This window comes from Tasmannia lanceolata, unplaced genomic scaffold, assembly GCF_043159265.1.
Source record: "Tasmannia lanceolata isolate RefF3 unplaced genomic scaffold, GAP_Taslan_0.1 ptg000012l, whole genome shotgun sequence".
NCBI lineage: Eukaryota > Viridiplantae > Streptophyta > Magnoliopsida > Canellales > Winteraceae > Tasmannia > Tasmannia lanceolata.
Window position 1 is genome coordinate 42219815 of NW_027518689.1, and position 13178 is coordinate 42232992.

At 38.8% G+C, this 13178-nt stretch overlaps 1 protein-coding gene across 1 annotated transcript; it reads left to right on the forward strand.

Moving 5' to 3' along the window:
• The first annotated feature begins 246 nt into the window (after positions 1–246).
• Positions 247–8937, forward strand: KT2/3 (potassium transport 2/3). Its single transcript, XM_077392630.1, has 11 exons — positions 247–627; positions 1791–2009; positions 2169–2327; positions 2425–2482; positions 2602–2919; positions 3641–3880; positions 3988–4305; positions 4403–4573; positions 4683–4758; positions 7730–8299; positions 8587–8937. The coding sequence occupies exons 1-11, from the start codon at positions 452–454 to the stop codon at positions 8754–8756; spliced, it is 2475 nt and encodes an 824-aa protein (XP_077248745.1). The 5' UTR covers positions 247–451; the 3' UTR covers positions 8757–8937.
• Positions 8938–13178: the final 4241 nt, after the last annotated feature.

Sequence of the window (13178 nt, forward strand, 5' to 3'; positions counted from 1 at the left end):
CTTAACGAATAACGTTAGGGAGTGCAAGTTGGGGGGGGGGGGTTATCCGTTAGAGGGGGGATAACATTTCCTTTTATAGTTTAGTTAACCCCGAAAATCTAATTTTGAAATAAAAGGGGAAAAGAGAAAAAGGGAAGAGAGAATTGAAAAAGAAAGGGAAAAAATTAGAAAAAATATGGAAGAGATTTGAACCACACAACAGCATATAGAGCACCCAACCATTCCCATTTGAGGCTTATCCCAAACATGAATCAATGCAGTTATAACCATGAGTCCTATTTCCATTCTCTTCTTAGTTTTATGTCTCTATTATGGGTTTGGATGGGATCACTCTCATGTTATGTTCCTACCTTTCTTTTATTTCTTACTCTTCTACATAAGAAGCTTGGAGAAGAGATTTCAATTGGGTATCATTTAGCTTTGATCTATTCTTCAACTCTCATAAAAGGAGATGAAAGGTTTCCACAAGAGCCATGGCCAGTCTGAGATCCAATGTGATGATGAGGGATCGACGTCTCTCAATCTTCGCAACCTCTCGAAGCTCATCCTCCCCCCATTGGGTGTGTCGAACTCGGCCCAGATCAAATCCAAAGGGAGGATCATCTCCCCGATGGATTCGAGATACAGGTTAAGATAACTAACCCATCACTTTGCTTAACACTAGTAAGTTTTACATTCATGTATGCATATGTGTGTGTGTGTGTGCGTGTGAGATGTGAGTGGGTAAGCATGTTCTCACTAACTCTCCTCAACTCAATTGAGTTGACTCAGTTCGAGTGCTCAGGGAGGTGAGTGAGTCGGACCAGTTTATTCTGGTCATGCACCTTATCAAGTCACTCCATTGGGGTGGCTTTGGAGGTGAGTTGGCCGAAGTTGAACTGGAAGAATCGAAGCATAGAGAAAAAGAGAAGAAAAATCAACTCATTTACAAACTCATCCAACTCAGACTCACCGAGTCAGACAGTCTAACTTGGGTTATGCACATACACATTCATTAAGGCCTCGTTCATTTTAGACTGTGACAACCGATTGTGAGCCCCAAACCAATAATCGGTTTGGGGCTCACAATCGGTTGTCACAGGCTAAAACCAACAGGGTCTAAGGGAGTATGTATTACGTGTGCTTGTGGATTGGTTCGACTTGCAAATTCATCTGCTTTTAATTTCTTTTAAATCTTAGAAATTTGTAGAAATATGAGGTTTCTTTTCTGAAGAAAGAATGTTAGCCAAATTTTGATTGGCTATTTTTACTACATCCTTTACAGGATTCATCCATGAAGTTCAAATTTTGATTGACTATTTGTATTACCTCATGCATTTGCATTTTGATTTGGATTTGAGTTTTGGATACAAAACACATCAATCATCTTCATGATCATGTTTTAAGAGAGAGAGAAAGAGAGAAAGTGAGGGAGGGAGGGATGTCTCTCTGCTGCCAGAGTAACGTCGAGTAGTAGCGATGGTGACGGAAGTTGCCACAAATATTGATTTCCAAATAATGTCTCGTAGAAAAGATTTGAAAATCGGAACTTTTTGTACTGTTGTAGCTGATTTGGAAATCTAAGGATTTGATCCAGTTAAAAATATCAACTAAATCTAAATCTAAATCTTGCTAGTATCCAAACTTGGCCTTACAGGATTCATCCATGAAATTCCTAGTCATTGAATATTCAGTCTATTTCTCCATTAAAAAAAAATTGATTTAATCCATTCAAATAGGATTAAATATGCAAGTTATATGTATATAACGAGAAAATAGTCTTTGAATGTATTACACATTGGGTTTTTCAGGTGCTGGGAGACTCTCATGGTGTTCTTGGTGGCTTACTCTGCATGGGTCTACCCTTTCGAGGTAGCGTTCATGAACGCCGCACCCAAAGGAGGTCTTTACATCGCAGACAGTGTTATCGATCTTTTTTTCGCTGCCGACATAGTTCTAACATTTTTCTTGGCCTACATTGATTCAAGAACACAACTTTTAGTTCGCGATTCCAGAAAAATTGCAATGCGGTTGGCTGTTCTTAACTAACATCTGTCTAAATTTAGATATATGTTTTAAGATAATAGAAAAGAAGAGCAACCATACTGTATAATTTTTTTTTTGGTTGGTCAGTATAAAATTTTCATTGATAACAAGATCAAAATGGGGTTTTACTGTCTTTCAATCAGATATCTGTCAACATGGTTTGTCATGGATTTGGCTTCAACGATACCTTTCGAGGTTGTGGGCTACTTGTTTACAGGGAAGAACAAGACAGGGCTTTCTTATACTCTGTTGGGTATGCTTAGACTATGGCGTCTAAGAAAGGTCAAGCAATTTTTCACAAGGTGGGTTTTTTTTCCTGAATTGATGAATGCAGAAATCATAACCTGTAAAGAGTTTTATACATTGTTTCTTGGTTTTGATGCTTGTGTACTAATGCAGAGTTGAAAAGGATATAAGGTTCAGCTATTTTTGGATAAGATGTGCTAGACTTTTATCTGTAAGTGAGCAAGTTGTTAAGTTACTTTTATCTGTAAGTAAGCAAGTTGTTAAGTTCTTACTTGGAATGAACTAAGAAAGTGGTATGTATTGAGATGAAATTGAAACTTTTGGCTGCAGGTTACTCTGTTTCTTATGCACTATGCTGGATGTCTCTACTACTTGCTTGCGGATCGGTATCCGCACCAAGGGAGGACATGGATCGGCGCAGTGATTCCCAATTTCAGAGAAGCAAGTCTATGGGTCCGTTATATTTCATCGCTTTACTGGTCCATTACCACCATGACCACTGTTGGTTATGGAGATCTGCATGCTGTGAACACTGGGGAGATGATTTTCAATATATTCTACATGCTCTTCAATCTAGGCCTCACCGCTTATCTCATCGGGAACATGACTAATTTGGTAGTAGAAGGAACTCGACGCACAATGGAATTTGTAAGTCAACCCACGCACAATGGACTTTGTAAGTCAACCCTTTCCTAGAATTATAACATGAACCCCATGTTTTTAAAATCGTACGATTCACGAATTCAATGGAATCGAGGGTTGAACGATTCAAATCAGAAGGAAGAATAGTTTACGTAAAAATCGTACGATTCAAGTAAGATTCGACTTTGAATAGTGAGTTTTTTACGATGTTTATATTTGTTATGATTCTTTTTTGTTTGCCTTTTTTTGTGTGTGTGTGTGTGTGATGGGCCCTTCACAATTAGAAATAAATCGTACAGAAAACCCTTGCCCCAACTTATAAACTAAAACAAGTAAAGAAAACGCTAAATCTATTCTGCTCCTTTTTCTCCTCTTCCTTCTCCTCCTCATCCTTCCTACTTCTACCAATACCAGCCACAAGTTTGGATTACTAATCATGGAATTTTATATTTAATTTCATAGTTTTGAATGAAAAATAGATTATTACACATTTTATTCTTATTTTTTATTTTTTTTATATTTTTTAATAATTTCCTCATTTTATATATAAATCTGAAAAAAAAAATCTTATGATTCACAATCCGATTTATGATTCGATATGAATTGAACCCTCTTACAATTTACGATTCGATTCCCATTTTCAGAACCTTGCATGAACCATTTTCTCATGTGAATTGGAAGACATGAATCTTATGTACCTTATAGAATCATCTGGTTTGAATTGCAGAGGAACAGCATAGAATCAGCTTCTAATTTTGTGTGTCGGAATCATCTACCTTTGCGGTTGAAAGAGCAGATATTGGCATGTATGTGTCTAAGATTCAGAGCAGAGAGCTTAAATCAACTACAATTGATGGAGCAACTACCCAAATCAATCTGTAAAAGTATCTGTCAGCATCTATTCTTACCGACGATGGAGCAGGTTTATCTCTTTAAAGGTGTCTCAAAGGAAATACTCTTGCTTTTGGTGAGAATCTTGGCCCTGTAACATCTCCACATCCCAGAATCACAATTAAAAGAAATTTGCATGGACCCATTTTAAAAAAAAGGGAAATTTACATGGATTTGGATCAGGTTAAAGAGATGAAAGCTGAGTATCTCCCACCAAGAGAGGATGTTATCATGCGTAATGAGGCACCAGACGATGTTTATGTTGTGGTATCGGGGGAAGTTGAAATAATCACTTGTGACATGGACGGGGAACGAGTGGTAAGAACCTTAAGAAGTGGAGACATCTTTGGAGAGATAAGCGCTCTCTACAATCGACCTCATAGATTTACGTTCCGGACAAGGACCTTGTCTCAACTCTTGAGATTGAAACAGAGTACTCTTATAGAAACGATGCAAATCAAACAAGAGGACAATTTAGTTATTCTCAAGAACTTGCTTCAGGTAATTAAATTATATATACCCCCATTGATTTCATATTATTTGAGACAGATATGATGTGATGGGCCTGACATAGATGGGTTGTGGTTATTTTTTGCAGCACTACAGAGGACTCAAGGATCTCAGCATTGATGATTTGTTAGGAAAGACGGAAGTAAACGATCACGATCTGTTGACTGTGGCAGCTACTGGTAACAGTTCTTTCCTAGAAGAGCTTCTAACAGCAGGAATGGATCCTGATATTGTGGATTCCAAAGCCAGAACACCCTTGGTATGTCTTAAACTGCTTATATATTTCTAGTGAGAGAGAGAGAGAGAGAGAGGTTGGATTTATTGTCAAATTTTCTGTTATTGAGTTATGTAATCTTGTGTATCATCAGCACATAGCAGCATCAAAAGGGTATAAAGATTGTGTTATGGTTCTACTCAAGTACTCCTGCAACATAAACAAACAAGGTAAGTAGCATAACTGTTTAAGTATAAATGATTAAATAACACCAACTCTAACAGCTTAAGCTTTTGGAATATTTGGTTGTTTCACGTGGTATAAGAGCTATTGCCTCACCGCAGGTCCTAGGTTCAAAACCTAACAACTCCTTATGTTAAAAATTCATGTGTACCGCCAGCCCAAAAAGGAAAAGGAGAGGCCACACGTGAGGGGGAGTGTTGAAGTTTTTTTTTTTTTCTTTGAATGGTAAGATCAATTCATTAAAAAACGAAACCGAGGAGGCGGTCTCGAAAAGATACATAGAAAAACCAAATTAAGACGAAAAATACATAGGGAAAAGACATAGATGCTAGCAACTATGGAGGGAGAAAATCGAAGAGCTCAACTCTTAGCCTATGACCCCCTTCTCTGGCGAGCTTATCCACCTCACCATCTGCCGACCTCCTTATATGATTGAAAGATATCTCGAAGAGGATCCCACCCTGTCCTGAATCTCATCCAATAAAGCTGCGAATCTCCAAGGTACCTTAAGTGGATCTTTTAGCCATCTTATGACATTGAGAGAGTCACCTTCGACCACCACCCTGTCTATGTCTACGCTTCGTAGAAACTTAACTCCTTGGTGAATGGCTCAAGCTTCCGCCTCATTTGAGTATGCTACTCCGATTGGACCACTAAAAGCCCAAATGATTTCCCCTTTCTCGTTCCTTAATATCCCACCAATACCTGCAGGCCCCGGAATGAAGCACATATACATATGGGTTGCGGGTACGACACGATACGGGTACTTGGATACGTGATTTGTAAAAAAAATAGGATACGGGTACGTTGGGGGTACGCTGAATATAATATATTTTTATATTTTATTATATATTTATAAAAAAATAAAAATATTTTGTTAAAAAAAAAATCAAACAATTTAATTGGAGAACAATCAAATAACAATAACATCACCAAAATCTAATATTACTTCACCAAAATCTAATATTACTTCTAAGTTATTAGGTTTTTATTTATGGTTTTTATTTATGAGCGTACTCGGTCGAGTAGATAAGCTTATCTACTCGGTCGGGTTAAAAACAGTTGGCGCCCACATTTTTTGGGTGATCCAAACCATTCATTTTTCCCCATTTTTCCCTCCACATTTGGATGGGTTAGGATGATCCTATGGGGCTGATTTTTTGTGGACACCCTATCTAGGTAAGGGCCTTTCAAATGAATGGTTTGGATCACCCAAAAAATGTGGGCCTCCACTGTTTTTAACCCGACCGAGTAGATAAGCTTATCTACTCGACCGAGTACGCTCACCTTTCCCTATATATATATATATATATATATATATATATATATATATATATATATATATATATATATATATATTCAACCCCCCTTTTGTTAATTGGGACAACCCCTCTATTGTAAATAGGGCTGCAACTCGGGTCGGGTTTTGGAGAACCCAACCCTACCCGAGAAATATCTCGGGTCGGGTCGGGTCGGGTTTTTTTTCGGAAAACCCACGATTCCCAAACCCGGCCCTACCCATGATAAATCTCGGGTCGGTTCGGGTTGGGTCGGGTTTTTTCACGTTGACGCAAATTTTTAAGGAAAATTCTTGTTTGGCAAGGCAACTCAACTCATAGAAGCAGAAATTACACTCACATTACACTTGAATCAAACAATGATGTAATTACACTCACATCACACTTGAATCAAACAATGTTGTAATCAAACAATGTTGTAATTACAATCAAACAATGCTAAATCAACTCAACTCATAGAAGCAGAAATTACACTCACATACAGTAACAGTGGGTGCGTGGGTTTTCACTTTTAACTTTGGGATAATTACATTTACACCCCCTCTAGTTTCTGACACATCCACTTCTACCCCTATAGTTTAAAACGTGACAAATACACCCCTGTAGTTTCAATTTGTTTAAGGTTTGCCCCCTCAGCTGAAGGTTCGTCCATAGATTGAAGGGTTAGGATGATCCGATGGAGCTGATTTTTTGGGCACACCATATCTATGTCAGGACCCATCAAATGAATGCTTTGGATCATCCAAATAATGTGGGCCCCTACCCGAATCCAAACACTACTAAAAAATCATCCAAATAATGTGGGCCCACATTGTTTGGATGATCCAAAGCATTCATTTGATGGGTCCTGACATAGATAGGGTGTGCCCAAAAAATCAGCTCCATCGGATCATCCTAACCCTTCAATCTATGGACGAACCTTCAACTGAGGGGGCCTACCTTAAACAAATTGAAACTACAAGGGTGTATTTGTCACGTTTTAAACTATAGGGGTGGAAGTAGATGTGTCAGAAACTAGAGGGGGTGTAAATGTAATTATCCCTTTAACTTTTAACTAACAATAGAAAAAAATGTACATACTATAACTTATGTAACTCGGGTCGGGTCGGGTCGGGCCCCTTCAAACCCGGCTCGACCCGAGATTCATGCGGGCTTTTGAATGCTGAACCTGGCTCGACCCGAAACCCATGAAACCTGAACCCGACCCAAGCTATTTTCGGGTCGGGTCGATGCGGGTCGGGTAAAACCCGGCTCGAGTTGCAGCCCTAATTGTAAATCTGTAATTTTCGATTTAATTTGAATCGGGTGCGCACCCGATACGTACACAAACCCGGGTGCGTATCCGGTACGCACCCAAAGAGTACCCAAGAGCACCCGCACCCGATACGCACCCGACACGGGTACGTGGCCCTCCGGAGAGTACCCGTGCTTCTTAGCCCCGGATTCCCCAAACTAGAACCATCGAAGTTCAATTTGAGGGGACCAAGCTTGTACTACTTTCGGCCTATTAGAAGAGGGGAGTGTTGAAGTATAAATGATTAAATAACACCAACTCTAACAGCTTAAGCTTTAGGAGTAATTGGTTGTTACACAATAACCCACCAAAACTCTGGTCTATCTTTCTCATTCTTTTTTTAATAATTTTGTGTATCAAATGCAGATATGAATGGAAACACTGCCTTATGGGATGCAATCTCTGAAAAACACCACTCTATCTTCAGACATTTGTACACCTCTACATCCATGTCTGACCCAAACACCAGCGGTGATCTTCTCTGCTTGGCGGCAAAGAGAAATGATCATTCAACAATGCAGGAACTGCTAAAAGAAGGATTAAACATCGACTCGAGGAACCACCAAGGATGGACCGCATTGCAAATTGCATTGGCTGAAAACCATGTAGACATGGTGAATTTCTTAGTCTTGAATGGAGCCAAAGTAGATAAGAATGATCTAATTGGGGAAACAGCAGGTAAGATGAATCTTGATATTTTGGAAGAAATGGTGCGAATACGTGAAGTGGGTCATCGGATTAAGGTGCTAGAAACACCTATGGAGCCTATCAGGGTGTCTAGAAAGCAAGAACAAGTGTTCATCAAAGGAGTAAATGGTGGGTTCTGTCCCAGAGTTAGCATATACAGAGGCCATCCTCTGCTAAGAGGCCAAAGCTCAAAAGTAGGGAAGTTGATAAGGTTGCCAAACTCCATAGAAGAGCTCAAGAAAATTGCAGGTACGCTTTTCATTAGCAATGCTTGAGAAATTAGTAAAATGAATGAACTCACACGTGGGTGATTTTGTTAGTCTGTTGTGGGAATTTGATATAAATTACACTCATATTGTCTGATAGAAACATTACCTCTTTGTTTCAAACATTTTGCATTGGTAACTACAACAATCAATGAGAATGTTTAAAACCAAAAGAAGGGTGTATCTGTCAAAACAAAGGGTGTAAAGATCACTAATTATAGATAGAGTCGATAAAATGGTCTTGAAATACAAATTTCTTCTCTTTGACAGGGGAAAAGCTTGGATTTGACACAAGGAATGCAGTTATAATGAATGAAGAAGGGGCAGAGATAGACTGCATAGAAGTGATTAGAGATAATGACCAGCTTTTCATGGTTGAGGATGGAGATTTTGTCCTGGTTAATGCCAAAGAATACAATCAAAATGCAAAAACATGTTAAAACTTACTCAGTGGTTGATAAAAAGTGTCCTTCCTTCTCGGCTTCTCATTACTGAGAAGAGTATTTAAAAACCTCACAAAACTACAAATATATTGTAGCCATAAATTGGATTGTAACTGATAAAGGGTGCTTTAACATTATAAGTGGTTCAATGAAAACAATATCATAGCATATTTACTCATTTGTGGCATCATTAAATTTCATTTCAATTTTTATATATTAAAAGAATTGATATACACACTCCCCTTTTTTACTGGCACTCTCCTCCCTTTGGTATACTCTTTTATGACTTGATGTTGATAAAATTGTGACCACCAATTATAGAAAGTGTAGGCGAAACAAAGAAGTGCCATTTGTTGCGGCCAAAACCCACCACCAATTACACCGGTCAATCCACCATCGGCGAACACACGGGAAAATCCAAGATCTTGGACAAATAAGATGGAGAAAAAAATACATACGCCAAACAACCTCAACCACAAAGGGAGCAAAAGAAAAATAATCACAAGCAACCACAAGAGAAGAATATATTTGGTTCACCACAATGGGCTACATCTAGATACATAAGGTTGCAACTTGGGTCGGGTAAAACCCGACACGCATCGACCCTACCCAAAAATAACATGGGTCGGGTTTAGAAATCATAGGGCTTGGGTTGGGTTCGGTTGGCTTTTAAGTTGAAAACCCCAACCAAATCTTGGGTAGGGTCAGGTTTAAAGGGGAAAAAAAACAAAACCCAACTTGACTCATATAGTTGTACAATGACTTTCTTATATATCTCTTGAATAAATGACAGATTATTTTCCGATATATTGATATAATTGTTTTCATTGAGGTAATCATGTTTGTGATGTGAAAAAAATTATTTTCTTCTTAAATTTATACACTTGATGACATAAATATAGAGATTTTTGGTGTGAAGAATTGTTTTTTTCTACCATCTTTGAAATTAGTCGCTATCCTATGCTAAAAAATAAAAGGCAGATGTGAACCTAGAAACTATCTCGGCTAGGGTCGGGTTTATGACTCTTGGGTTTTCCCAAAAAAATTGAGACCCGACCTTACCCGAGATAATTTCTCGGGTAGGGTAGGGTTTTGGAAAACCCGACCCTCCCGGCCTGAGTTGCAACCCTACAGATACATGCATGTTACGACACACCTTAGTTAGCCGCATGCTACGGGAGTAGAAATGGGATGAGGATAAAATTTCTATTTGAGCTTATCTAGAAAAAAGCAGCAGTTGGTAGGAATCATAGAGTTTGTAGGTGTCTGATGCTAAATATCTATTAGCTAGTTAGGGATGGGGACGAGAGTAGTTAAGCTATAAAGGGATTTCATGTAGCTTGATTTGTATTTAAAATGAACTATAAATAAAATATGCATGCAAATTTTATCATAGAAATAACTTTTCTTAAAGAGGTTTCGGTTTCCCTCGAAGTATACCACCAACAAATTCTACCATTACTCAGGGTAGAAGAAAGTATGTAACAACTTGGTAGCAGAGCCAAACGGTTCCTACAATGGATGGCACCACTCTCTCATTTGACAGATTCGGTGATGCAACTTCGTGAGACCCAATCCAAGATGTAAGAAGAAGCTCAGGCGAACAGAAGACTAATGGATGAGGTACTCCAGAACTTAGCATTTCGGCTTCCAATTATGAAGACTGACTCGAAATCGTGAAAAAGGAGAATCCAACATGGGAAACTCTATAATCCGATCGGGGGTGACTCACTAACACCGGATGTGGATGGTATCCAAACTCGAACTATTCTGGTAGATTCCCCAAGGTTTGATAGCAGCGATCCCTCGGGTTGGTTGTATTGTGCCGAACAATTTTTCAATTATTTATCAGAAGGTGGCTGCGTGGAGGATGATGATTGCATCTTTTCACATTGAGGGGAGAGCCTTTTAATGGTACAGATGATAGAGAACTTTGGGGCCTTGCCAAGTGGGATGCCTTCTCCAAGGCCCTAGAGTCACGCTTTGGTTCGACGGAGTGCTATGATTTAGTAGGCACGCTCACCAAGCTAAAACGAAGGGCATCAGTGCTTGAAGTCCTTGCCAACCATACAGATGGTCATGGTCAGGTGCTTCTTGAGCGGGCTTAAAGATGAAATCAAATGTATAAACCCATGTCATTGGTGGCTTCCATTGGCTTGGTTCGGTTATACGAAGAAAAAAATAGATTTCATCTTCAATTTTCTAAACCTGATGATGACAAAAATCAGGGAGATTTCAGCATGATTGTCCCCAAAGCATCCCACCCGACTATTACACGGCTTACTTTGGCTCAAATTTAGAAGAGGCGTGCTCAAGGATTGTGCTATAATTGCGACGAAAGGTTCTATCCGAGACACAGTGCAAGACACAAAACCTTTATCTAATAGAGGGCACCCGATCAGAAGGAGTAGACGAGGAAAAAAAAACTCAGGATGTTGAGGCTTTGCATTTGGATGCAAACCTAGAAGACACGTTCTTCAAATGGAAGGGGGGTGATATGTGCATGTTGCGACACACCTTAGTTAGCTGCATGCAAACATGCATGAGAGTAGAAATGAGTTGAGGATAAATTTATTTTTATTTTTGAGCATATCTATAATAGCGTAGCTGTTGGTAGTAACAGTAGGGGTTTAAGAGTGTCTAGTGCTAAATATCTATAATCTAGTTAGGGATAGGGATGAGAGTAGTCAAGTTGTAAAGGGATTTTATGTGGATTGATTTGTATTTAAAGTGAACTATGTATAAAGTATGCGTGCAGATTTTATCTTATAAATAACTTTTCTTTATGAGGTTTTGGTTTCTCTCGAAGTAAACAACGAAAAAATTCCACCATTGGTCAGAGCAGAAGAAAGCACGTAACACATCCACAAACAAGGCAACACAAATATTACTTTGACATCCCACCAAAAAACTTTACTTTCCATCTTTCTATGCAACCACAAAATAACTCTCAAATCTTTGCACAAGTTATGAGGAAAAGCCCCATTAATAAGTAAGATGAAAAACCGTCCAAGACTATGCTTGTATTGGACAATATGCTTAGAGTACTGGAAGGAATGGAGAAAACCCCTTTATTGCTATACCACATAAAAGCATTCACAGAGAGCCCAAAGAGCACCCCCTCTTTCTTTGCCCTAATTTTTGTTCTCCTCGTAAAACCCTTTCTTTCTTTGCCTTCACCAAAGCGTATGGTGAGATCAAGAAAATCACCCATTCCAAGAAAAATAAAAACAAATAGAACACGATGATTAAGCAATCCCGTTTGTAACACCATTCCATAGAAAGGAGAACATTGTTTTAAATTAGAGGAAAAGGATTGTACGCTCGAGTGTACCTAACCTTAGGTATGCTCGAGTGCCAAATCACATGGGTCCCACATCTTTTTTTGTCATCTAAACCATTCATCTGCAAGGCCCCATCATAAATAGGGTGCATACCAAAAATCAGCTCCATAGGATCATCCTAACCCATCCATTTGTGGAGGTCAAAATGGACAGACACTGTTTATCCACAAATCTGCCCATTTTGCCCTCCAATTTTGGAGGGGGTAGGATGATTCAATGGTGCTGATTTTTGGTAGACACCCTATCTATGATGGGGCCTTGCAAATGAATGGTTTAGATGACCAAAAAAAATGTGGGACCCATGTGATTTGGCACTCGAGCGTACGATCCTTTTCCTCTTTAAATTAATAAGAAAAATAGGAACAAAAGATGAGGGCATAAATCAAATTTTTGGATATGATTTAATTTTGTGGTGTTAAAAAACTGTAAAGCAAAGAGTGTAGTGCCATTATCAAAATATGGCAGTGGGGATATCATTCCTCTTTATTTTTCTCTCAAGAGGAGGTATTCTAGCATCGAAAATGTGTCCCAACTCCCAACATCAATTTGTTATGGACCGTTCATTTGGGGGGCCCATCTTGGACGAGGGCAACCCAAACAATCACAATCGTTCGATGCCCTTCACCACCAATCAAAGGGTTATCCTGTGAACTGTAAATCAACCATTTGACCGTGTATTTTTAATTCCAAAGATGTGGATTTTGGGCTAAAATCCATCCATTATGAATATTCAATACATATCCAATTTAATTTTGACAAGCATGGCTTGACTGTCAGTTATAAAAAAAAGAAGAAAAAAAGAAGTGACAGATGATCAAGTCCGTTGATCTATATGGGCACCATGAATCCAATCCATTGGTGCCTATCGACCATAATCAATTAATCTCAGCCGCTTGATCGATACGCATCCTTTTCGGGTTTTATCAAGAACAATTCAATCGTTGATTCTGCAGCCCTTAATCTAAGGCGAGTTATACCAATAGAATTAGCCCGTCGTGCCCAATCAAATCCAAGGTTCCTATCATACAACATTTATACGATGCATACAATGATCAAAGAAAGAGAAAATAATAAA